The sequence below is a fragment of the Meles meles genome, chromosome 9, assembly GCF_922984935.1.
Source record: "Meles meles chromosome 9, mMelMel3.1 paternal haplotype, whole genome shotgun sequence".
Lineage (NCBI taxonomy): Eukaryota > Metazoa > Chordata > Mammalia > Carnivora > Mustelidae > Meles > Meles meles.
This window is the reverse complement of record NC_060074.1, coordinates 55,747,420-55,774,797: the sequence shown is the minus strand read 5'-3', so window position 1 is coordinate 55,774,797 and position 27,378 is coordinate 55,747,420. Positions and strand designations below refer to the sequence as shown.

Below are 27,378 nucleotides of genomic sequence, written 5' to 3'. Positions count from 1 at the left end.
AATCCAACTGAATTTTTCTCTAGATGCTCTATATTTTAGGCTAAGGCTGAGTTGCTGTAACCAAGGGCTATGCTATGGTTCAAACAATGCAGAAGTTGATTTTTTTCTCACTAAACAGTCCTGTGTGAGCAAACCAGGTCAGCAGAACCTCCCATAGCCAGTAATCATTGAGACTCATGTTCCTTCTGTGCAGTTGTCACTGTAGTTATGTGCATGCTCATAGATGGCTTGCACCATATCTGGGCTCCCTCCATGTGAAGGACAAAGGAGAAAGTCCAGGGCAAGTGATCAGAAGCTGGACACACACCACTTCTATTTCCGTTGGTGAGAACTTAGTCTTGGGGCACACGTAGCTGCATGGGAGAGTGGGGAGTGTGGTCTCTCTAGGTCAGCATGGACCCAAGAAGCAGCCAAGAAGGAATTTTAATGGAAAATCAGTGGTTTTTGTCACAGTGGTTAGTTTTTCCAGTTTTACTGAATAGTTCCAACTTTTCCTCTTTTATTTCTTTTGTATTATACGTTCTCCTGTACACTTTGGTCTCTTTTGGGGATATCCATTTAGTTTCATTGATCTCTCTGCCCATACGTGTACCAGGATCACAGTTTTTGAACTCTTGGAGCTTAGATGTGTTTTACCTTGTGATGGGGGTTGTTCCATTTTGCAAAATTTTCATATTTATTTTAAGTTTCCTTTGACAGAATTTTAAAGTTCTATTTTACAGAATATTCATGTCTATTTTTATGTGTGAGGTTTTTTTTTAAAAAACAAAGAACTTTAAAATAATCTTATCTATTCACCACTCCTCCCCTCTGAGAAGAAAACCTGCTAATGCTATGAATGGGGTTGTGTTATACATATAGATACTTTGCGAAGGGCTCACATCTTTTTGATGTCAGGTTTTTTTGTTGGAGGATACTGTTGCACAGTATTTGGGAAACATTGATTTGGAATCTACAGTCTTTCTATATCCTCGACCCATGAAGCGTATAAATGAAGGAAGAGAGGGGAATGACCAATTTATCATAAGCTATTGTGTTAATTTTATTTAATACTTGACTTCTGGTTATGACTAGGTATTCATTACAAATGAATAAACTTGGACCTTGAGAAAACAGTTTTCCTATTTGAAGATAAAAAATAGTCGATATTTCATCGGATGCCTGGGTGGCTCAGTCAGTTCAACGTCTGCCTTCGGCTCTGGTCATGGTCTCAGGGGCCTGGGATCGAGTCCTGGATTAGGCTCCTTGCTCAGCGGGGAGCCTGCTTCTCGCTCTGCCTGCGGCTATCCCTGCATGTGCTCTCTCTTGCTCTCTGAAAAATAAATAAATAAATCTTTAAAAAAATAGTTGATATTTCAGAAGTTTATTACAAAAACTTATTTATGACACAAATCTGGGCATATTTTTATGTATACATGATATACAGTGCTGTTACTTCCTCAGTGTATGTGTGTCTGTTAGTCTGCACCTTTTGTTTTTAATAGCACACATTCTGTTTTTATCTTCTTTTTATCTTTTTATTGTAAAATAAGACACAGACATCCATACAACACCTACATAGCTTAGTTAATTATTATAAGGTATTTTCATTTATTATTTATATTTATTTGTTTATATTATTATTATTTTTTATTTTTTAATTTATTATAAGGTGAGTATTTTAGTGACCACCACACAGATCAGGAGACAGAATATTAGCAGTCTCCCCTCCCCTGGTGTGTCCCATGCCAGACATGGCCCCTCTCCCCTTCCAGAAGTTAGTCACTGCTTTCTTGACTTGGGTAGTAATTGCTCTGTTGCCTTTCTTTATGGTTTTATCACCTGTGTATGCATATTTAGCCACTGTACTTTAGTTTTTTTTAATGTCTTATTAAGTCTCTTAAACATCAAATTCCCCTGGCGGCCCTTTCCTTACAGTCTGTCTGTTGAAGAATCCATCCATTTGACCTCTAATTTCCTACTGGCTGGATTTGGTGATTGCAACCTCATAGTTCAATTCAACTTGTTTTTTTTTTTTTTGTTTGTTTTTGTTTTTTTAGTGGGAAGTAGTGTTTTAACACCATTCTCTGGGCACCAGTCATGCTTACTGCTACTGGGTAGGTCATTGTTTCTAGGCCTTTTAGTGGACAGAGGACAGCGACACATAAAATATTTTGTGAGTTCATACTGATACTTCCAATTCAAAAATCAGGTGCTAAGGTTCTTACTTAACTTTCTCTGTTACTACCTGTATTTCACATGGAGAATTCTGGTTCTCTGAACCAGCAGGAGATGACAGAATTCAAATGTGCCACAGTAACTTGTTAGCTTTCTGCCATATTATATACAGAGTATTCTCAATACTGCCACAATACTAACACTGAGCCACTCGTTACAGTAACTGAAAAGAACTTCTTCTTCTTTTTTTTTTTTTTAATATTTATTTATTTATTTGACAGACAGAGATCACAAGTAGACAGAGAGGCAGGCAGAGAGAGGAAGGGAAGCAGGCTCCCTGCTGAGCAGAGAGTCCGATGCGGGGCTCGATCCCAGGACCCTGGGATAATGACCTGAGTCGAAGGCAGAGGCTTTAACCCACTGAGCCACCCAGGCGCCCCTGGTTTTAAAAATTAATTTAATAAACAGTGAAAAAACAAGGACGTATGGTAGAGAAGAAAGTCAAAAGGATTCGATGGGGTGGGAGGTGCGGATATGAGTAAAGAACAGGCGATTCCATGCTCTGCCAGGTGGTTCAGGCTCAGCACAGTGGTCTTGAAGCTCGGGAATTGGGTACCACCTCGAATGAAGAGTGAGCTGAGATGTGAGCCTCTGTGGGAAGCTAAGATTTAAGGGATAAGAGGAAAACTCCAAGGAAACTGAGAAGGTCCAAACCATAAAAGCGAAGATCCAGAGAGAGTGGAGCTTTTGACTCCCAACCAGGGAGGAACCCGGGGCAGAAGAGGGCCATCAGCACCGCGATGCTGCAGAATGGGCAAGTGAGCCCACCGTCAGCATTCTCAGAACCACCTGAGTCGCTGTGGGTTTGGGAGTTCCTAGGCCCCATCTCAGGTCAGTCGACTCAAAATCTTGGGTTGAGGCTCGAGAGTCCACGTTTTGAAGAAGCTCCATTATAGATCCAATGAGCTGCTTTGGTGATGGACTGGGTAGAGGAGAGGGAAGATGTGGAAAAAGCTGTGTAGATTGGTTTTTCTAGGAAGTTTTTTATGAAGGGTGAAGAAGGTAGACGTGGGAGGACTAGGGGTTCGGCTGGTGGTAGTTGTTGAAATAGCTGTCACTTATAATAATGTGAGAGGTTTGCCTCTAAATATGGAGAACGTGAATGGTTTCCTGGCAAGATGACTGAGTGGTCAGGCTAAGCGAGAGCCCCCCACTACCAGAGAGATAATTTTTTGGCAAGAACTTGGTATTGATAGTTCAGGGAAAGCTTGGAAATCATCATGGATTACATACTCATTTTGTTTGTTATTATTTTCAATTACATATTAAAAGAGAAGAGGCTCCCATGTCTTTTCAGTGCCTTTGCTTCTCATCTTCTCACGGGTCTCCAGGCCATCCCCAAGGAACAAGGAAGGAATAGGGTCTGTGGGGCTGATTAGGCACTTTTTTCTCTTATTCAGCACTCCCTTGGCCCCTCTTCACATTCTGTTTTCCTTCTCTTGGTTTCCTTTCCCTTGTGTTCAGGGGGCACCCTCGTGTACAATAGGGCCTCTTACAAATGTTGCCTGGTATCGTGTGGTATTTTTCAATCATTTGCTTTGGGACGATTGGAGGGAGACCTACATTTCATGATTTCATAATCAGTCTTGGTACGTTGTGGGGAGAGGACCGAGGCAAGAATCCTGTTCCTCCTGTTTTCCTCTGCCTTAGGGTCTGTGTTTTGTTTTTAATAACAGATTGGGTTCCTCATTTCTGGCCCGTAGGCTTTCTACCTCAGAGTACTGGGGGCATCAGCTAAAAATTTCCCAGATTTCCTTTTGTTCTCCGCATAGTAGAGCACATTTGTTTTTACTTTTAACTTGCCATTAATTTCTTATTTAGACCAGTTGAGAGTTTGGGTTGGGCCGGTGGTTTTTCAGTTACATCAGTTTTCTGATCTCTTTCTAGCTGGTATGCAGAATCTCTCTCGGCCCCATCTCCCCTTCTGCTTGTTTTCTGTTGTGGTTACTTCAGGGCTAACCCATTCACTTGTACACTGACCCTGTGTACACAGTTCATTTTCTTTCTCATGATCGTATTTATACTTTTGATGGATATATTTAAATGAACAGCTGTGCATTTGTTGAGTCATACCACAATTAGCTGCTCGACTGGCAAAAGCCTATTTCAAACGAAGTTGTGAGAGAATTCCATTAATCACATTCTAGTTGGGGGGGGGGGAGAGAAAGACTGACCACTAAGAAAAGTCTTTTGAAAGATTGTTAATGAGTTATTCCATTATTTTAGAGTAGAGTGAGGTAGTTGCTGTTGGAGGTGTCACCTGAAGAAACTTTATAAAGATGTAAATAACTATAAAGGTTTAAGGATATTAGCCTTGAAGGCAAAATTCCTTGGCATCACTGATGCGTAGATAAAGTTAGTAGCTAGTGCTGGTCTATTTAAGTAGATAAAGGGATCTTCTAAAAGTGTTCTTCTCTGTAAAGACCAGTGTTCTTGATTAAACATTTCTTGAATCCATTGGCAAAGTATTTTGTTTTAAGCTTCCTGGACAGATAACATATGATACAGAAGATGTTACAACTTTCTTTTTGTTCAAATATATTAATTGCTAATTGTAACTCTGATTGAGTCTTTGGCTTCCACCAGCCAGATCTGTTTTTCTCTTGACACTTCCTTGGGGTTCTTTCTGAAGGTTATTAATAGGCATGGAAGCATGGCTTTCCAAATAGCATCAATAACTGTTAGAAGACTGGGGGTGGGAGGAGGAGATAATATGTCAATTTCTGACTTGAGAAGATGTATTTCCAAGCTACAGAAGCTGTCTCAGAGGTCACTGGGGATGGCTCTGGGCAGATCAGCTGGTGTCTGCAACTAGAGATCCATGCAAGCCTTTCCAAATGGGATATTGTCCACCAGGGAGTTGTCTGGTATACCCGGAGTCTGCCAGCCATCTTTTGGTTTGGCTACTTCTCTTGGATGACACCCTTGAAAACTGAAATCCAAGTTACAAATGATATCTTTTAATTTATCTCAAATATCTGGTTGCTGCTTTATGAAATTGATGATAAGGTACACTCTCCACCCCCCGTCATTTCTTTGCCAGTCTGTATAGAGTTCCTTAAACCTCACTTCCCTCTCCCCACCTAAATCCAAGTGTAGCATAGACTAAAAAGTTAAAGTTAATGTGTTCATTTATATGGAATGCGTTGTATGTGCCAGGAATGGCGATGTAGCCATGAGCTAGGTAGAATTTTTACTCTCATGCTACTTACATTTTGCTGTGTGGGGAAGGAGTGGGGGGTGAGGAGAAACATAATAAAAATCAATGAACTAATAAATCAGCAGCAGATTTCACAGTGTTATGTGCTATCAAGAAGATAATGGCAGGGTAATATAATGTAGGGGTGGGGGTGGGAAGGTCTGAGGCAGGAATGGGCTTGAGTGTGTAGGTAGTGTGGATGAAAAGGAAGGCTTTGGTCAAGCTAGTGTATAAAGGGTGATTTTTGTTTTTGTTTTTAATACCTCCACAGAAATATGCTGTAGTGTCTCCTATTAAAAAAAAAGAAGAAGAAGAAGGAGAGAGAGATACCTTCCTGGTGCTGACATCTATTTTATTTAACAACCCCCCCCCCCCCCCGCCGCCCACCCACCTGCCTTTAAATTATTATAGGGTAATCATATTAGTCTTAAAATTGGGACAGTTTTGTCAGATGGTAGGTGCCTGAAACACCATTTTTTCTGGTATTGGGGGCGGGGGGTAGGAAGGTCTGCACTATTAGGTGAAAGGGGAAGCTTCAGGCATAGTTAGAAATGAGAAAACGGGGCCAAGGCAGCATCTGACTGAGGACTTAGGGAGGAAGTGGATTTTAGGTGGTCTCCATAGTTGGGCATCCATGAGTTGTGGGGGTGGGGAATACCAGGGTCCTTCCTACCACTAGGTGAAAAAACAAACAACAAAAAAAACCTGTTCTAGTCACAGTTTGTGACCCGGAGGGAGAGGCATGAGTCTGGCGCTGCCCAGGAGAATATAACAAAACAGCTGGGGGATGATGGGGTCCTATCAGTTGAAACAAATCAGGAGAGCCACCGCTATTTGCTACAGAGGGAATGAAGTGGAAAATGAGGGACAGTTTCCATCTAGTCGAGCGTGTCAAAATAAAGCCGTGTCTTTAGATACCAGTAAGGCATACAGCGGGTGATCACACCAGAATCTCAGAAGCTTTGCTCGGTTGTCATCTGTAGATCGAGCAGGGGTGCGGCAGTCAGTTTCATCCTGTATACAGCAGTTAAAATGAATTTACTGGCGACTCTTTGGTTCTTACTTGTGGGGCCTAACTTAAACCTTTCACTTGTTTTCATTCAGTTAAGCCTCATCTCCCCTCCACTTCCACCCCTCACAGATTATATTGTTCTTTTCCTCTCCTTTCCAAGCCTTATCTTGGGTTCATCTGTCACAGCTGGAATGTTTGTAGTGTAACTCTTTCAGTCGAAACCCTTTCTTTCCCGAAATAATCTGTAATTATTTCCTCTAACTACAGGATGAACTGATCCAGGGGCTGGGTTTCAGTTCTATAGGACTTGTCCAAGAAACTATTTGTATTCATCTATCGCGGAAGATCAAATTACATGCTAATATCCTGAAAGTAACACCCCACCAGAAACCCTTCAGCAGCAGTGAAGTCTATATAAAACCAAACCCTGGCAACTTACACACCGCCAGTTCAGACACAGTGTGGTGTTAAAAATATTTCACAGGTCATTTGTGAACTGGGAAAAAGACCCTGACTTACATGGTATGATGGCTTCGGTTTAGCTTTTTTTTTTTTTTTTTTTTTTTTCCAGCTGTAACTGACAGCCCATGTCTCTTTTCAGCTCTTCCACAGGGCCAGGTAGTTTGGAGCAAGCTGCCCCTGGGTTATCTCTCTGCCTAGGTGAGCATAGAGGAGACAGAATTGTTGGTACACAATGGATGATTTTTCTCCTACTTGGAGGTGGTTTTTTTAAGTATACCTTCCCTCAAAGTTTTAAGTCAGAATTTGTCTTACTGGTTCTAACTTTGTCCCAAATGTGCCCGACTCACACCAGTTTCTCTTTTTATTTCAAAATATGAGCTACAAGAGGACTGGAGAGTGGGATCGGGGTTGGGAGGTAGAAACGACTTGATGAACAATATCAGAGTGGCTTGGTTTTCCTTTCACATCAAGATCTTTTTTTCAGGGGTGGGGGAGATAATCTGAGGTTGCAGAGCATATGAAATTAGTTTTGAGGTTACAAAGATGGAAAGAGGGCATGTTGAAAGGTGGTTCAAATAACCATGAGTAAAGATTATTTTCTAAGAGGAAAATCAAGATGGTTAAAGTACAGAATGCACTGACACTTGGATAAAATGTTAAGGATGACAAAAGCGGGTTGCTAAGCCGTGGCTGGCTGGTTTAACAAAGGTTGTGATTGGTGGTTGAGTAACACCTGAACTGAGGTCAGATGGTCTTGAGCTTCATTCACCTTCTGTCCTTGAGCAGCAAGTTACTTCTACCTGCCCATTTTCTTTTATGTAAAATGGGATTAATGTGAGTATTATTTAGAGTGTTCTGGGGAGAGATTGAATGAGATGACACATATGATCTCTAAGCACAATGTCTGGCTGGTTAGTATGTGCTGTTACTGCTGGGTGATAATGATGTCATGTTGACAGAAAACTAAGAGGAACAGAATTACTCCATCCTTTTCCTTCCTTTGCCTTTACCTTTTATATTAAAGAGAATGAATTTGTTTTCCTAGAAGGCATAACATAGACCATATAGAGATATAAAGAAAACTGTGGAAAAGTAGGGACAGCCCACATGTAGATGGTATAAAAATCATTTAAAATTGGGAGGGGTGACTGTACAACCTGTTTTTTTTTTTTTTTTAAGTTTTATTTATTTATGTTAGAGACTGTGCATGAGCAGGGGGAGGGGCAGAAGGAGAGTGAGAGAGAGAATCCCAAGCAGACTCCCTACTGAGCGTGGAGTCCGATGCAGGCCTTAGTCTCAGGACCATGAGATCATGACCTCAGATGAAATCAAGAGCTGGATGCTCAACTGACTGAGCCACCTGGGTGCCTCCAACCTGGTCTTTTATGATTCTTTCTAACTTGGAGATTGTCAGAAGTTGAATTGAGGAGAGCATCAAGGAAATTTCTATGGAATAAGTACTCAGTAAATTATGTGTTGAGCTAAATAAAGCAAATCAGTTTAGGCTCTCTAGACAATGAACATTTTGTAGAATTTTCTGATGGGAAAGAATCTTAATTCATCTTACAACTTTTCCTTTATCCCCAACAGTATAGATAACAAGTTGTTATCTATTCTTAAGTCTAGGTTTTAGAAATATCCTTTATTCTAATTGTGGATTATCAACTAGATTGTTTAATAGGAGTTCCAAAAATTGAATATAGAAGTATATTATACTCTTGATTATTCTGTGACCAATATCAAAATGTTTTCTGATGTTTGGGGGGGGTAATGTATTACAATGTATCTATGGTTTTTGTTCAGCTGTAAAATTGTGATGAGCAAAATGAGTGTCAAACTTGGTCTCAAGCACACACATGTTAGAAACTGAGCTAAACCATAGCTCTTTAACTGGAAGTCAGTGTGGTCTGTAGATGGAGTTTAAAAAGTACCATGGGATTTGGAAAGCAGTTCCATTCTGCCCTGGTGATATACCTTTTTATAGTAGAATATCATGGGACTGTTCAGTCTCCCAAGAGAGTAGTCCTGAGACATTATAAGACATGGTATTGATTTAAAGAGGGTGCCTTAGATAAGATGGGAGGTCCATAACCCCTTTTTCTGAATAGCTGATTTCTTTGTGTCTGAAGGAAAGACAGATCAATTACTAGGGATAGAAGTCCTTATCCAAGACCAGAGAGGAGAAGGTATATATATATATAGAGAGAGAGAGCAAGAATTTAGACTCTGAGCCCTTCAGATAATAGACTGTAATCCCCAGTAGCTTATGATTTTTCAGTTAAGCATTTTGACCTTAAAACATTACATAAGGATTTTGGTTCAACCTCAAGTAGGATGAACAGTTGAGAACCTTTTTATCATAGGTTGATGTTTCATTTAAGAAATATTTAGTTGTGTACATAAAGTATTATTCCTACATTCAAAATGTCTTATGCCTTCTTACTTGACCATTAGACTTGTTGACTTCTTTGGTGTTAGAGAAGTTAATGAGATTTCTAAACACATGGAACAGTAACATTTTTGTCATGTATAAATGTGTATCCTAAACTACCAGGTGCCCTCTGGTTATCTGGCATGGCATGATAGAAGGAGTGATCATTTAAAGAATAAGGCAGTAATTTTCAAAATATCCAGAATCCCGTGGACTCTCCGTGACTTTCTCAGCAGTTCACGAGGTCCTTCTTCCAATGACATGTGTGTATGAGACTGTATTTTCCATATATACTTTAACCAGTGCAACACAATGTGACAGAAGTCAGCAGAATCATATATGAGAATTTAGTTGCTTTCTACTAAGTTAAACATACAGAGGTTTATAAAAACGGGAAATAATGCCGCTTTTCTTACTACATTTTTTGGAGAAAATTATCTTTTTTTTTTTAATTTATAGAACACAGGGTAGTATGTTTATTGTTGTTTTAAAATAAATGCAATATGAAAGAATTCTCCAGTTTTAATTTGTAATAGAGTAAATATTGATAGATATGGCCCGCATTGACAGCCTGCTTAGAGTCCTCAGTACTTTTTAAGACTGTATAGTTATTCTGAGACCAAAAAGTGTGAAAACCACTGGAGTAAGGGATCCCTGAACTATTGATTTATTGCTACTCTCTTTTGCCACTACCAGTCCCTCTTTCTTTGCCAATCTGTATCTGGAACTTCTTAACCAAAAATATTTGGGAGCAGAACAGTTGAAAATGTAAAACAGTATTTTCTTTTTCGTGTATTTTAAAATTGGGAATAGATCCTTGGGGCTTCAAATTGGGACTTTAGCATCTTGATCTTTTTATAATTAAAGTCTGATCAGGAATTTTATTCCAGAACATTCTCCTTTCTATGCTCTTTTTCCCCTTTCCTTTTGGAAGTTCCATTTTTAATAGCTGAATTAACTGGTCAGCGGAGAGTCTGCCAACTGAACAAAATGGCAACCAGTAGTGATGCTGACATATTTTTCCAAAGATTTTTTTTTGGCAGATTTGAGTTATCCTATAAACAGACTACTTGGGGGGACTGAATTTCCAACTCTTTTTTTTTCTTTTCCTGTTTTCCATTTATGAGCCTAAATCAATGTTTTAATTTTGCTTGCATGATAATCTGTGAAAATGTCTTTTGGGGCATGGGCTTTTATTGGCTTTGTGACAGGAAAAAATGTCAGTGGTGATTGTCTTTTAGTTTTTAGGGTTTTTTTTTTTTTCCCCAATAGTGAAAGGATTCTTCGTTTTAAAGCTTGAAGCTTCTTAACTGCTGACTTTTATTAGTACCTGAACTAAATTGTAGAGATTAAAGTTACAGAGATGATAAATATTTTAATCCTACAGTTTCTTTGCAGGTGTGTATATTTTGTGTGTTGGGGAGTGGAAGTAATTGCTAATTTATTTAGAATTTAAACTTAAATTGAGCTGATTAATTCAGGGAAATCTGAATTTAACAATATTAAATGTGCATCTACTTGGTAATGATTAATCGAATAGACTATAGAATTGGCTAGCATGGAATCTATAATCTACTGAGGAGACACATGTTCAAAAGCACAACAGGTATGAGTAATTATTAATTATGATAAGGTCCAGGATAGTAAGGACCACAGTGTTTGTGTATCTTTATTATTTTAAGTTCCATTTTTTTAAAAGATTTTATTTATTTATTTGAGAGAGGGAATAAGAGAGCATGAGCAGGGGAGGGGTAAAGGGAGAGAGAGAAGCTGACTCCCCGCTGAGCAAGGAGCCTGCTGCGGGGCTTGATCCTAGCACCTTGAGATCGTGACCTGAGCAGAAGGCAGACATTTAACCAATGGAGCCACCCAGGCGCCCCAGTATTTTTATTTTTAAATTTACTTATATATTTGAGACAGAGAGAGAGATCGGGGGAGGGGCAGAGGGAAAGGGAGAGAGAGACTCTCTAGCAGACTCTGTGCCAAGCTCAGAACCCATTGAGAGGCTTGATCCCACAACCCACGAGATCATGACCTGAGCTGTAATCACGAGTTGGCTCTTCAGCCAACCAGCCAGTCAGGTGCCCCTCAAGTATTTTTCAATTTTGAGTTTGGGGACCCTGCGTTCTGTCAGATGGAAGTAAATGTTAACTGCTTTCCCTGCCGCCAACCACCCCCCACCCCCCGCTCCCAATAAGGTGATTGACAAAGAACCACTAGGAATAGAGATACCAGCCTCACCATTTTCTTATTCCTTCTGGTGCTTTCATTAATAATATATTCGATCTGTAGTTTCTTTAATGGTTTTAGAACACTTGCAACTTGGGAAGGGCTTGTTTCATAACATTCTTAAATTGACCCTCAAAATTATGGTACATGACTGTACTCTAATCAAACCATGTCTACCCCTTTTTAGTAACTCCTACTCTTTCTGGAAGAATTCTTGAACTAGACTGTCATCGGAACTGAGACACACCAAATGAAGGCTCAAGTTATTTATCTCTCTACTAGCTTAAAACTTTTTTTGTAAGATGCAAATTTCGGTACATACAGTCACTGACTTACAGTGGTCCGACTTAATGATTTTTTTGACTTTACCATGGTGTGCAAGTGATAAATGTTCAATAGAAACTGTACTTCAGATTTTGATCTTTGGATCTTTGGATCCTTTCCTGGGTTAGCAATATGTGGTACGGTTCTCTCTCATGACACTGGGCAGTGGCAGCGAGCTGCGTCTCCCAGTCAGCCATGGTCATGAGGGTGAACAGCTGATGCACTGACTACCATTCTCTCCCCAGACAGCCGTTCTGTGTTTCACTCTCAGTACAATATTCAATTAACATGAGATTTTCAACACTTTATGATGAAATAGTCTTTGGGTTAGATGATTTTGCCCAGCTGTAGGCTAATGTAAATGTTCTGAGCACATTTAAGGTAGGCTAGGCTGGGCTATGACGTTTGGTAGGTTAGGTGTATTAAATGTATTTTCAACATATGATATTTTCAACTTATGATGGGTTTATCAGGATGTGACCCCCATCACAAGTAGAGGAAGATTTGTGTTTTCATCCTGTAAGTCAGTGAATTTTCTTGCATGACGCTAGGGTGCCTGTACCTCTTTTAGAGGTAGGTGGGCTAGTGCTCAGGACACATTGACAAGTAATTGATGTCAAGTGGCGGCAGACCAGTGCTGCAGGCTTGAAATGAAGGCTTGCTGATTGGGAGTTGTTTCACCAAGTGTTTGCCTCTTCGGGGAGGTCATGAATGACAGGAGGAGGGGAGTGGGTGGGAGAGGGGTGGAAGAAGAGGCTTAGGGCATTTGAGGCAGAGGGAACCAGCAGTGTGCTTATGTTCGAAGTCATGGAGACAAGATGGTGATGGAGGAGTCAGTGTCTGGCTGTGGTGGCCTGGCACGCCACAGATCAGGGGCTGCTGTAGAAAGATCTGTGTGAACATGGACATAGTCATATAATAACAACTGTAAAAGGGGTCACTTGAGTTTCATATGCTTTAAAAAATATAAAAGGAAGGTACATAAAACTGTCCTTTACCTCTCTTCTTCATGTTGCTATTAGAAAAGGGATAGACCGAAACTTAATTGTGGCTAAATTGAAATGAGGGTGGTAAGATAAGGCGGGGGTGTGGAGAATGAACAGTCTGACCCCCAACCAAAAATTTTGATTTTAAGATCAATCAGAAGGTGTCCACTCCAGGGGAGCTGGGGTGGCTCAGTCAATTAAGTTTCTGACATGATTTCAGCTCAGGTCATGATCTCAGGGTCATGATATCAGCCCTTTGTTGTGCTCAGCGCTGGGTGCAGGTGCAGTGCCTGCTTCAGATCCTCTCTTTCTCCCTTTTCCTCTGCCCCTCCCAGTGCTCTCAAAAATGATGTCCACTCCAAACAAACTAGATAGCAACTGGCTTTTGTTTTTTACTTTGAGCTATGGGTGTAAAATAGCACACGAACCTGTGCATTAAAGAACTTTACCAGTTTTCTTCTTTACCATCCAGAAAATCACAGCTAATCAAAGTTTTAATTTGTATAAATTATTTCTTGTTTACTAAAATTATTTCTTGTATTACTAAAGAATTAGTGTACCCAAACTCATCATATTCTTAAATTTTTTTTAAAGATTTTTTAATTTATTTATTTGACACACAGAGAGAGAGATCACAAGTAGGTAGAGAGACAGGCAGAGAGAGAGGGCGAAGCAGGCTCCCCGCTGAGCAGAGAGCCTGATGCGGGGCTTGATCCCAGGACCCTGAGACCATGACCTGAGCCAAAGGCAGAGTCTTAACCCACTGAGCCACCCAGGCGCCCCTTCCTAAAATTTTTATAGGAATTATTTAAATGGATAAGTTCTTTGTTGTAGTCTTTTGACTTAGAAGAATTGAAATTTTGTTAATATAGTTTCACAGCAATATCAACCTGAAATTTATATCAGGTAACTTAATTTCTCTCATTTGCATGATTTGATATATTATAAACTTAGAAGATTTCTTCCTGTCTTGGTTATATGTATTCTTTGTTAAATTTGGAGTTTGTGTAAGAATGCATTGCTTTGCGATAGATGAGGGATAAGTTGTAGGTATTTTGGTTTTGGTTTTGGTGGTTGTTGTTATTGTTGGTCCTGTTTTGGGGTGTGTGGTGGTCCTCCACATCCGATTCTTTCAAAGGAGGAGTAAGGTTCAAACAGAGTAATTTGGCTTGAATTATTCAGTCACTTAATCTTTAACATCATGTTATAACAGTTTATTCATGCTTCTCAGAGTTTTTAAATTTAGTGCCATTTTTGCATTTCATAGGCTAAGATAAAATTCGAACATAAAATTCTTTGAGAATGGTTAGCCTTATAGCTGAGAATTTTTCCTGTCCCTACTGAATTCTCTATAAGAGGGTAGTTACCTTAGAGTGGCCGCCAGTACGAGGTAAATCTGATGAACTCCTTAAGATGATTTGCTCAGATCTACGTAAAGGGTATATGTTTAAATTAAGCAAGAAATAAGGCGACATATGTGAGGGGATTTGTAAGAAAGGCCTTGAATGGCAGTTTGAAGATATATGCTTAATTTAATTTGTCATCCTACAGTTAAATTTTTTGTTTCACTTTTATCTCTTATTTTTCCTCCACAGTTGTACAATGGTAGATGGAGTGATGATCCTTCCTGTGCTAATGATGATTGCTTTCCCTTCCCCGAGTATGGAAGGTAAGTGGCTCACAGCTGTTTGGAATAGGGTAAGTTTCCGGGTATCATTTGGCTCTCTGTAAACTAGTTTGTTCTTAATCCTATCATACTTAATACTCCTCCGTTCTCCCCCTTTGTTAAGACTTTATTTTTTAAAGCAGTGTTTCTGGTTCACGCCAAAATTGCGAGGAGGAGATAGAGAGTTCTCATGCCCCTTGCCCCCACACTGATTACCAACATCCCCCACCGAAGCGGTGCATTTGTTAAGATTGCTGGACCTACACTGACAACATCATTATCACCCGAGTGCATAATTTGCTTAAGGGTTCACTCTTCATCTTATGCATTCTGTTGGTTTCGACAGATGTATAATGACATGTATCTACCCTTATAGTATCATACAGAGTATCTCTTGTCCTAAAAATCCTCTGTACTCCACCTGTTCCTCCCTTTCCTCCATCTTCCTTACCACTAGCAACCACTGATCTTTCTATTGCCTCCATAGTTTTGTGTTTCCTAAAAAGACATGTAGTTGGAATCACGCAGTATGGAGTCTTTTTGGATTGGCTTTAATAGGCACTTAAGGTTTCTCCATGTCTTCTCATGGGTTAATGGCTCATTTCTTTTAGCACTGAATGATACTTCATTGTCTGGATGGACCACAATTTATGCATTGACCTACTGACGGGACATACTGGATGCTTCCAGGTTTTGGCAGTGATGAATAAAATTGCTATAAACATCCATGCGCAGGTTGTGTGTGGATGTAAGTTTTCAGCTCCTTTGGGTAAACACTAAGACTTGTGATTACTGGATTTTATGGTGAAGTATGTTCAGTTTTGAAAGAAGCCTCTCAGTTGTCTTCCAAAGCGGCTGTACCATTTGCGTTCCCGCCAACAGTGAATGAGAACTCCTGTTGCTCTACATCCTCACCAGTGTGTGCTGTTGTCGGTGTTCTGGGTGTTGGCCCCTCTAATAGATGTGTGGTCGTGTCTCCTTGTTGTTTTATTTTGCATTCTCCTGATGACATCTGATGGGGGAACATCTTTTCATGGGCTTATTTGCCAGCTGTGTGTCTTCTTTGGTGAGGTGTCTGTGAAGATCTTTGGCCCATTTTTTAAATCAGGTCATTGCGTTTGCTTATTTTTGAGTTTTAAGAGTTCTTTGTGTACTTTGAATAACAGTCCTTTGTCATATGAGTCTTTTGCACATACTTTCTCCCATTCTGTGACTTGCCTTTGCATTCTCTCCCATTGTCTTTCAAAGAGCAGAAGTTTTTAATTTTTTTTTTTAAAGATTTTGTTTATTTATTTGACAGAGAGAGAGATCACAAGTAGGCAGAGAGCCAGGCAGAGAGAGAGGAAGCGGGCTCCCCGCTGAGCAGAGAGCCTGATGTGGGGCTCGATCCCAGGATCCTGGGATCACGACCTGAGCCAAAGGCAGAGGCTTAACCCACTGAGCGACCCAGGCTCCCCAGAAGTTTTTAATTTTAATGAAGTCCAGCTTATTAATTATTTCTCTCACAGATTGTACATCTAAAAAGTTGCTTACTGCTGTACCCAAGGTCATCTGGGTTTTCTTCTATGCTCTCTAATAATATTATATGATGTAATATTACATAATGGGCCTTACATTAAGTTTTTATTGGACAGTGCTGTTGTGACCAACTTGGGTATCTACAGTCTAGATTCTGCTCTAAGCAGTATGTTAAAAACATTTCAAAATGCTTCAGTCTTTAGGAAGATATTTTATATCCAGGAAGATATAAAATAAGGGTTCTGTGCGGTAAGTTTAAAAGAAGTAGAAGTGTTTAAACCAGAGGAGAGGTCCTAAGTTGTAGGAATTAATAAGAATTGAGTTGGAAAAATTTGATGGATTACTGCCTCTTACCTGGGGGTTATGTTCCTCCCCAAGGAGTATTTGACAGTATCTGGGACATAACAGGCAATTTTCTAGGATTTTTCCTCCACTGTATAATTGCTAAATACTATGATAACTAGGGGGAAAAAAACTACAGAATGTGGTAGAATAAAGTCCCTCCAAATTCCATTCCCTTCCCTAGGTATAGTATCAGTTCTGCATGGTGTTAAGCAGTTCCTTTTGGTTTCATTTGATATCATGGATGGAACTCTGGTTGTGGGCATGATTGAAAAGAAAGAGAGTGGAAGACAAATTGGGGTGGCAATGTGTGAATAGAGACGGAGAAGTTAAAAAAGAATGGAGAAGAGAGAAGGGGAAGAGGGCGTTTATGAATCAATATCAGCAACTGGGGCATTGGTTGTTTTTTCCTGCTTTTAGCTCTTCAGCTGCCCAAAGAATCCAGCAAATGACCCTCTCATGTCACAGTAAAGATACATAATGAAACAGGTCCGTCTGGCTGAAGTGGAAATGGATGGCCACTAAAGTTTAGCTATTTAATATACCACCGCCACAAGGATGTTTTCAAGGAAGGAAAAGGGCACATCATCCTTTAGTTGCAATAGCTTTTTTTCTCTTCAGCCGGCAATATCCAGTGAGTGCTACAGCCTGGAGTGCTCTAATCATAATAACAGTTGCCCTAGTCTCCGTCTTCCCTCCATGACTCAACTCCTCGTTAACTGTCAATAGCATATTCTGTGAAAAGACTCTTTGTTTTTGTATATTTACTAGGAATTGAAAAAACACACTGAGAACCCCTGATTGTAATTCACTCTAATATATTCAACATTAGTCATAAAACAAATGTTAAGTTTAAAATAGTTAACCAAAAGAGGTAAATAATAGGGCAGTTAACTAAAATCTTGACACTAGCCCCATACATTGTCCAGTGCAGACCTTTAGACCAAGTTTAAAAAGAAATAGACCCATGTTTGATGTTTGCAAACACCTTATTGATTGTGCTTCAGTGAAGCTAGATGGCATTACTAGGGCATAATAAGAAAACTATAGAGATTTTGTTCCAGTATCTTTTTTTGGGTAATGTACTCTTTTTCATTGAGGCGGGGGGAAAAACCCAAGCAGAAATTCTTCCCCTTTGTCTCCCAAATTATTCCTAAGTGTTGTCTCAAATATTAGTTAAAAATAATGTTAGCACTTCATATAATAGGTCCCAAACATTGATTTTGATAGGGTTTGATTAGTATGAGTGTGGTTTAGAACATTTCTCAAGTTGTATGGAATCTTAAATCCTCCAGGGTAAAAAAGAAAATATTGCTTACTATAAGTACCTCTTTGATGATTTTAGGTAATATTTATTGCGTGGCTAATATGTGCCAAATGTTGACCTGCTTTATATGTGTTATTTCCCATAATCCTCATGATTACCCTCATGAGATAGGTTTTGGGGGGATGTGCCTTTGAATTGTTGAAACCTCTTGCTTAAAGTTACACAGCCAACAAAAGGTATAATGTACTTTAAGGAGTGGTGTTCAAGAGTTTCAGTCATTATCCATCTTCTTCAGATTTTGGCCCTTTTTTTTTTTTTTGGTCCCTTAAATTAGCTACATCCACATGCACATTGTATCTGGTGCATGCTAGAATCCAGCTCAGTCCAGCCTGTTTGAGAGCCGAGATGAGAGCTAGTAAGAGCGAATGATCAGGCTCCTTCACCTGGGTTTGTGTTCTTTCTTTCTCATTCCAATATTCATTTTTCATGTTCATTATATATACAACTCTAGCTGCAGGAAGAGTTTTATTTGCTCTTACTGAGAAGAGCACTTGAGTCCTAATTATCCGTATATCCTTCCTTTCCTTTCCCATTAATAAAACTAATCATGCTCTAATACTGCTCTTATGCCACTGGGGATAAGTCCATTTTTGTTCCAGAACCTCCATGTTTGGCTTTCCCTTTGTCCCTGAGAGCATTTGCAGGTGACGTCCATGACACAAATACTTAAAATGGAATATTGCTTCAGAAATATTTCTAAGCTAAGATGACCCACATTTTATCAAATTTGCGAGCCATAGTTAGATTTTATTATAGCAACAAGGGCTGGACTTTTGCGGAGTTTTGTTGCAAGAGATTTTGGCCTGTCCTAGAGAAGATTTCTAAGTTCTAAATTATTTTGTGGGCTGACTTGATTTTACTGTTTCCAAAGCCATCACCACTCAGACTTTCCAGCCCAATTACCCAATGAGGGAAGGAAGGGGATAATGTCAATAGACTTTTTGTTAGGGTCCACAAAGGTGCCCCTCTTTGCCACTGTGGGAGAAGAATAGAATAAGCCTTTCTTTGAATTTCTCATTATTGAAGATTCAGGAAGTTCTTGAAGGGGGTGAATGAATGTACGAGAAATGTTTCTATTAAATTTGTTGCTCTCTTTTCTCATTACTATAATTTATCATGTTTGTTGAGAATAAAATCTTTTTCACAGACTCATCATCAAATGAGAGACTTTTTTGGGGAGAGAGAGGAGATACAGTGAGCTATTTGCCACTCATTCCTAGGACCTAAACTGTAAATGTCTGATTGAGCTACACACTATTAAGATACTGCTTCTTTGTTGTCAGATTTTCTTATCTAACAGAATGATGATGTCTTAGTGGATGTAAGGTGAACTATGACAAAGCTTCCTTTGAGCTTTTACTTGTTGGGAAATGTTTGTTTCGGTTGTGGGCAGTTAAACTAAAGCCCCATCCAATTTTTTTTCCAATGGACATTTAAAAACATTCACATTCAGTGCAGTTATGAGTGGAGGGTAGTAGCAGTTGGGTGTGGAGGAGACTAAAAATTCAGTCTAAGTTAAATATTGAATAGATGTGAAAACAAATCTAAGACCCAAGCTTGTTAAATGATTTCCTTGTGGTCAACAGTGAGAGGGCAGTGCTATGGCTTCTAGGCTTCTCTTTTATGCAGACAGGTCTCAAGAACGAGAAGATGATTGCTATCACCTCTTTGTGGAAAAGCTAGTGAAGCCAATTTGTAGGTGTGCTATATATGTGACTTTTGCTCTTGGAAAGAAATAAACACCGAGGAAAACAAGACACAATAAAGAATTACTTTGTAACTTCCCAGACACTATTAACCAGCCTCGGAACTTCCTTCTGCAGTCCAGCATGACCTCAGGCAAGCTTCCACAGATAATGATTATACGGGATAGTCATAATTACTCAGAACTCATGTCAGTTCTAAGATTCTGTAAGACCCAGGGCGGAGTGACTTTCAAACTTCACTGTGACTCACAGTAAGAAACATTTTACAGTTGGACCCAATGCATCTACATTTAGAAACATTTTCGGGTAGGACCCACATGCATCTGAAACAAAAAAATTCATGAAGAAAACAGCAGTAACTCTTACTATGTTTAATGTACTTTCATTTCTTCTTTCTCGTTTTTCTTTTTTTCCATTCTCTTCGGCTCTATTTTATTTGAAAAGAAAGAAAGAGACCTTATCTTGAACCCCTCAATCGATTTCCCTATCCAGGAACGGGTCTTGACCTAAGGTTTAAGAAAGGTGACTCCAGTCTGCTTCCAAGAGCTCACTGCCCGGAAATCCCTGCTGCTGAATGTTCTGACAAGTGCTGTGTGTGTTCTGTAGCAGAGCCGGCCTGGGGCCTTTTTTTCTTTCACACGTCCACGAAGCCTGATCATCCTCTCTCCCTGAGCCAGTGGTTTGACAGGAAGAGGGAAGTTTACATTTGTGCCTCTTCAGCCTCAGTCCCAACACCGGGACAGCTGCTGCCTGCTTCTAATCAGCTGAATCCGAGCTCTGCAGACCGCGGGTTTTCCTAGATCCACGCGGAAGTGCGGCATCTAATTCCTTGTTATGGGTTAGAGCAGAGCCCGCACGTTCTGAGGATATGACACTGGGAGGATGTGGGAAGGATATGGGAAGGCGAGAAGGAATAGGAGGAAGAAGGAAATCTCTCTTGGTGAAGGAGGTAGTGAAAATCACCTGAAATAGAACAAAACAGACAGAATCCCCACCTCTGCCTGTAATGGAATGGTGATTTGGAATGGGAGTGGCCTTATTTATTTATTTATTTATTGTTTATTTTGCTGCATTTATTTCCTCTTCTCAATGCCGGTACCTGCACCAAGCCGGTTTGGATGGATCCATTCAGGAAAGCTGTAAAGAATAATGGCGGGGCGTGGGGGTGGACAAAGATACCCACAGTCCGGCAGGGAGTCAGACTCCTGTGCCGTATGTATCATACTGCCCGTTGCCAGGTGGAGTCACATGGTCATGACTTCTCTTTAACACCGTGTCCTACTTTGTAGGCTTCACCGTGTCAGTTTTGCAGAGTGTTGGGGAGAGTTTTGGTAAGTAAATGATGTTGCTAGTTGAAGAGTGTCTTCTGAATGGAACCTCTGGGCCATGCATTGGAATCAGGCTTTTCTCAGGAGAGAGACAAAGGCAAACGCTGTCATGAGCCATCTTCGTCCTCTTTCCCATGTGTCCTTGTGCATGTGTTACCTCATCTGTCAGGGGCCGTTCCTGCAGCTGCACGAAGGAGACAACAATAGGGTGGTTGTGAGTTTGTGGGGAAAAACGCGCAAAGTGAGGCCCGGAGTGGAGGAGGCCTGCCTGGACTTGGCGGTATTCATTTTACCCCCAGTGTCTACAACAAACAGCACCTGGTATGTAGTTGATGCTCAATGAATATTTGACAAATGAATGAATAAATCATGTTGGCTATAATAATGGTTATTATAATATAAAAATAAAAATATATAAGAGGGACCGGTCTGGGCCGAGGAGATTATAAGAGCATGTCTTTCTTTTTTTTTTTTTTTTTTTTTTTTATAGTTTTAGAGGTCAAGTTGTTGAACTTTTTTTTTTTTTCCCTTTTTATTTATTTTTTCAGCGTAACAGTATTCATTCTTTTTGCACAACACCCAGTGCTCCATGCAAAACGTGCCCTCCCCATCACCCACCACCTGTTCCCCCAACCTCCCACCCCTGACCCTTCAAAACCCTCAGGTTGTTTTTCAGAGTCCATAGTCTCTTATGGTTCGCCTCCCCTCCCCAATGTCCATAGCCCGCTCCCCCTCCCCCAATCCCACCTCCCCCCAGCAACCCCCAGTTTGTTTTGTGAGATTAAGAGTCATTTATGGTTTGTCTCCCTCCCAATCCCACCTTGTTTCATTTATTCTTCTCCTATCCCCCTACCCCCCCCATGTTGCTTCTCCATGTCCTCATATCAGGGAGATCATATGATAGTTGTCTTTCTCCGATTGACTTATTTCACTAAGCATGATACGCTCTAGTTCCATCCACGTCGTCGCAAATGGCAAGATTTCATTTCTTTTGATGGCTGCATAGTATTCCATTGTGTATATATACCACATCTTCTTGATCCATTCATCTGTTGATGGACATCTAGGTTCTTTCCCCTCCTCCACTGTTGGTGGGAATGCAAGCTGGTCCAACCACTCTGGAAAACAGCATGGAGGTTCCTCAAAATGTTGAAAATAGAACTACCCTATGACCCAGCAATTGCACTACTGGGTATTTACCCTAAAGATACAAACATAGTGATCCGAAGGGGCACGTGTACCCGAATGTTTATAGCAGCAATGTCTACAATAGCCAGACTATGGAAAGAGCATGTCTTTCAAAGAATTTATTCTGAGTTTGGGAAAAGAGAATCAGTTACAGCACAATCTTACAAGCTTTGATAAGTCAGTGTGAGTATGCCGGTAGGCACAGATGATGTCAGCGTAAGCAGAAGTGGTTGCTGCTGGCAAGGAGTCCAGTCTAGTTGCAGAAGGCAAAGGTTACAGCCCAGCACTGGGGATAGCCACAGGAAGGGCCTCTGTATCTCACAGGGCTGGGATTGGAGACAGCAGTTCTGGGAGCTGGACTTTGGCAGGCTCCACAGGCCCTAGAGCAGTAAAGGGAGGATGCAGAAGGACTTCTTGCCCAGGAAGGGCCTCACCCCGAGAACTGTGGGGCTGAGGAATGGACGGCCAGTCCACAATGGCCAGGGCAGTCCTGAGAAGGGATCTGGCTTGGGAGCACAGGTCCTACTGGCCTGGCAGGGCCTGGGGTCATGAGTGGGTTGTCTCCTATCCGGAGGACAGTGAGAGCTGTTGAAAGGTTACGGGGGTGGGGGGGGGAGTGGAAGGGAGTGGGGGGGGGGCTCAGGGTATGGTGGCGTGAGAGGTAAATGGTTGAGGAAAACCAGTCCCGTGGTGATGAGGTCGGGGGCAGGCCCACATGCTGTATTTTGGGAGGTATCCCAACTATAACAATTTCATGGTGGCGAGCAAAACAAAAACAGAACCTTAGTTCACAGAGGAGAACTTTGTTGTTACTATTTGCAAATAACAGTCACCGGAGAGATACACAATAAGCTAATAATAATATTCCACTACTTTCATTATGAAAACAGAAGCCTGAGCTGCTGACTTTTCTAGCAACTTTTGCAGGACATTTAAATCCCTCTCGCCGGCCCTTTGTTCCTGTGTTGCCATGGAGTGTCAATAACCCGGCTCAGAATAACCCAGGCAGTGACATGCGAGGTGCAGCCTGCTCGCTGGCATGCTGGCTGGCCAGGTTATACTGTTTTCATTGCTCCCGTCTTGGGAGGAGCACAGGGCAGCTGGTGGCCCTGGCAGCCGTGAAAGGTGTAGGTCTCTTGGCTGCCTGGAGTTTGAAATGCAACCCAGACTTGCCTGCCTACTGAGCATGTGCAGCTCCCGATAGAGCTGATAGCAACTGAAAATAGCCCACTGAGCACCTGTCCCTTGTACACCAGCCCTGGCCGACTGCCATTGAGGACAGTGGGGACTCAGCTTGGTGCATAGGTGAGGGACTGCTGGATTTTATTGGTTCTTAGGAAGATCTTGGGAGCCTTTGGGCCTGGCTTAAATGGACAATCAAAAGGCAGCCTCTTCGGAGCAGGTCCCTTTGGCACTTGGGGACTTAGCAGGTGGTCACGGTGGCTGCGTACATAACAGTATGTGCCGAAGACTCCATACAGTTCTTTCTGCTCGGCCAGACCGTGGTCCAGTAGACTGAGGGTATACGTTTTCTCTTGGAGGTAGCAGCTTCCCTGAAGAACTCCCAGAAGGTAGCCATCCATGGTTTCTACTGCCTCAGTAGACTCAGTAGAGTCCTAAATGCCTTTAGGACGGGGAGGCATTTGGCTTAAACTATTTTGTTTGATTTTTTTTTTTTTTTTTTTTTACCTGTTCTCGAATCCCCCATGATTGTCAGTAGATCACTTCTACAAGGGGTCTCCTTGCCAGCTTCTTCTTTCTCAGCAGTCCAGATGTGGGCATAGGATAGAATTCCAGCAGGTGAAGGGGCTGTCTGTCCTCCTTTGGGGCTCCTTCCACTGCCTTCTGGGCTTTCATCTCTTCAGCAGGCTTGCCATTGTTGGGCACGGTTGGCATGCCAGTGTGGATGGAAGCGGGCTCTGGAAGGAAATGCTTCCTGAAATGACTGGTGGTATTAAAGCTACTATTTAAAAGTGACCCTTCGTAGATATTTGGGTTATCTTTAGGCTGTCACGGCTCTGCAGCTATGGGAGCCAGTGGGAGTCTGTGGAAACTCTGGTCTGTTGCTTTTGCCTTCGTTGGTGTTTAGATATTCTCGCTCCCCAGCCAGTGGCCTCGTGACACATCTCAGATTTAGCTGCCTTTCTTCTGCCAAGGTCCGAGATGATTGTGGAAGCTGGGAAGGGTGTGCTGTGCCACAGAGACTGGGGTGGGGTGGGAGAGGGAACGAGTGTTTGAAAAGCCAGTTCTGGGGGCGCCTGGGTGGCTCAGCGGGTTAAAGCCTCTGCCTTCAGCTCAGGTCATGATCCCAGGGTCCTGGGATCGAGCCCCGCATCGGGCTCTCTGCTTAGCGGGGAGCCTGCTTCCTCCTCTCTCTCTCTCTGCCTGCCTCTCTGCCTACTTGTAATCTCTATCTGTCAAATAAATAAATCTTTAAAAAAAAAAAAAAAAAAAGAAAAGCCAGTTCTGGTTCACAGCACTCTCAAAAAATGCTTTTGGTTTCTACCTTGAGTGTAGGCACCCGGAGCCTTTCTGTGGGCTCAGGGGTTAAAAAGGAATAAGCTCAAAATGACCCAGACTCAACTGTGTCATGGTGACTGTAGGACCCTTTAGTCTATGACTAATAAGCCAGTCTTCTTAAGTGTTGAATTTGGGAATTAGTGAATTCTTGTGGACCATATTAATTAGACTGATAGGGGAAAGAAGATTTACAGAGCAGAGGTCAAGTTAAAGGCTGGAATACAGATGCTCAAGGCCTATATTCATGGGATCGAAGGCATGGGATTCTTCTCATAATTAACCTTGTCTGGTGTTCTGGGCCTGGTGGGGCCTTAGGACATGAACTAGGAAATTAGGGGATAGGGAAGTAGCAGTATCTGAGGCTTGATCATTGCCCTCGTTTTTTATTCTTAGATATCTTAATCTCATGGTCTTCATCCAGGCTGGGAGCAAATAGCCTAGAAAGCACCTTGTTCCCTCTGTGCTTTTTTTCTGGAGTGGGGTAGAGTAGGGAGCTAGAGAGGAGTATTTAACTAATTCTGGACATTAAAAAAAAAAAAAATTTTTTTTACCTTTGGCTAAAAAGTGCCAAAGATGCCAAATGCCTAGAGGCTGGCATTCTAAGACTGTTGTCCAACAAATTGTAGCCCTACATGTCTTCTGAAGGATTTATCTCTATGGTTGGAAAGCTTCCAGAAAGGCTGTGGGGTGTGATGGTGGTTTGCTGCTGGTAAATAGAGCCAAGATGGGCAATCTTGAAGACCCCATTACTGGTAGGGTACAGAGGGGCAGATAGAGGGGGGAGCCTTGCTCTGAAGCCGCCCTGTAGTTCCTTCTCCACTGTCCTATCCCATGTAGAGCCCCTGTTTGGAGTTTCCTAACACCAGAATTTTCCATACAGAACCTGGCTAGGAACCCCTCACTGGAGCAAGCCATGCACTGCCTTGTTAGCCTGTGGAGTGTTGAGAGACAACCCACATGAGTCAGGCACACCTCTTCCCACACTGTGAACAGAGCTTCTAGCCTCAACACTGGATGGGGCGGGACTCCATCGCCGGTTCTCTTCAAACCTAAACCAGGAATGGCTTCCCTGAAATGTTTGTTATAATTCACCAGGTCCTTTTCTCTTCACCCTCAGGCTGTGGTCCTCTCTCTTACTCTTCCTGTAAGTAGAGCTTCCCTCAGACCTGGGCATTGTCAATATACATGGTGGGGATATTTTCTGGTCTTCAAAGGAATTCCTTAGTAGGTAGTTTCCATTAGGCCTTGTAATCATGTATTTCTCTGAAGCGGAGAATCAAGAAGTTTGAAGCAAACTTCAAAAGGGGTCATTATTTTCCCCCGTTAAAGAGTTGCTTCATCAACATGGTGCAAGTCGGAAAGCTGTGTCTTTGCTACATTCTGGGAATCATAAAAAGCACGGAAAAGACAGACCAATATTGTCTTAGGTCAGTACCCCACGATGTTCTTGTTAGTCACTTAAACACAGACCAAGTTTTTGGCTTTGAAATCGAAGGTGTGGCTGCTGCAATAAGGCTTATTTTATAGGGATTATTTCAGAGACAAGGAGTCAGCCCAGACACAAAATAAACAGATGGCACTTTTTTTTTCCCCCCACTCTCGGCGTCAGCAGTTCAAATGCAGGATGACTTGGGAATCCTTATCACCTTCAGCAGAGCAAGAAGGGGAAAATGATGTAATTCACTCTTCCCCACTCCCTGCTGAAAACGCCATTACTTTCACTGAGAGGAGAAAAATGGCAGCAGATACCAGGGGGCATCTTCCTCACTGCAGAGCAGGCAAGTCCTGCAAGACGCCCTTCACGTGGCTGGAGTCAGGGTGCTTAGGATGCCTTCTGGTCACCTTCGCGTCATAGTAGCCCAAAGACCTCACGTCAGCCATCCAGGGAAGGAGCATCATTAAGAGCCCTGCTGTTCTGTTAATGTACTAAATAATTCCTTGTTTTAGGGACACTTGTGTTTTACCTCCTTCTCTGAACGGACAAACAGGCAAACAGAACACCTACCGGACCTCACCACAAGTATTCATTTTCTACACTTGTAAGCTGGAGTAGGTGAACAGATGTGATGCGCCGACGAGCTCCTCTGAGAAGAAGTGGTTTGCACAGACATGCTGGCTCAGTGACTAAGCCTTGCCTCAAGATCTCTGCTGACATTTAAAGACTTTATAGGCTCAGTCTGCTCTGAAAACCGGCATCATGTCTCTTCCCCCCTCTAAATCCTGTTTGTGAGGAGAAAATTCATTCTGAAGCAAATACTCATCAGGCGTGTACTCCTTTCTGTTACCAAGGCAGGTGGGGGTATAAAACAGTGAGCAGAGTAGGCTCGGTTCCTACCCTCACGGTGCTTCTAGTCTAGAGGAAAGACTTGCACATTCAGTCGCCAAACAGACACGTGCATGGGAGCGTATGCAGGTGGTTCCTACTTTAAATCTGAGGGTATGAACAAGGGTTTCCCCGGAGGGAAGGCGGATGCTAACTAGGAAAATGGGGTGTCGGAAGGGAGGGAATGAAGTCTTACCTTCAAGGGGAATTCCATACCTAAAGGACCTGACGTTCTAGAGCAAGAGAGGCCTTCCAGAAATGGAGGGGAGCCTACAGAGGTGGAGATGAGCTCCACCAGGACTTGTGGCCACATGAACCACCCTGTCTCTATTTCAGCAGCCATGGCAGGCAGAGAGGACTATATCTGAATGGGGATGCCCTTTGTTCAGTTCCAGAATGCTGGAGGAAGGGCACATTTGTAGCCATCGTCAGTTCAAAATCTTGGGAATCCTGAAATCATTTTTGGTTTTTATTCTAATATATACGTGAAACTATTTGATCTTTCTTAACTCCTGGAATATGTTTTCTTCTTGGCTTTACAACTTGGCCAAGTATTGGTTTCTCTGATCAGGAAAAAAAAAAGTGATTTGGGTTCCCTAA

General features: G+C 41.8%; 1 protein-coding gene across 4 annotated transcripts in view; it reads left to right on the top strand.

Moving 5' to 3' along the window:
• Positions 1-27,378, top strand: part of ACVR1 (activin A receptor type 1) — a 129,793-nt gene that overhangs the window by 55,349 nt on the left and 47,066 nt on the right. For all 4 annotated transcript variants that reach the window (XM_046018563.1, XM_046018565.1, XM_046018564.1 and 1 more), the window contains one exon: positions 14,456-14,529. In XM_046018563.1, coding sequence (XP_045874519.1) covers positions 14,456-14,529 — 74 coding nt within the window. The remainder of the gene's footprint in view (positions 1-14,455; positions 14,530-27,378) is intronic.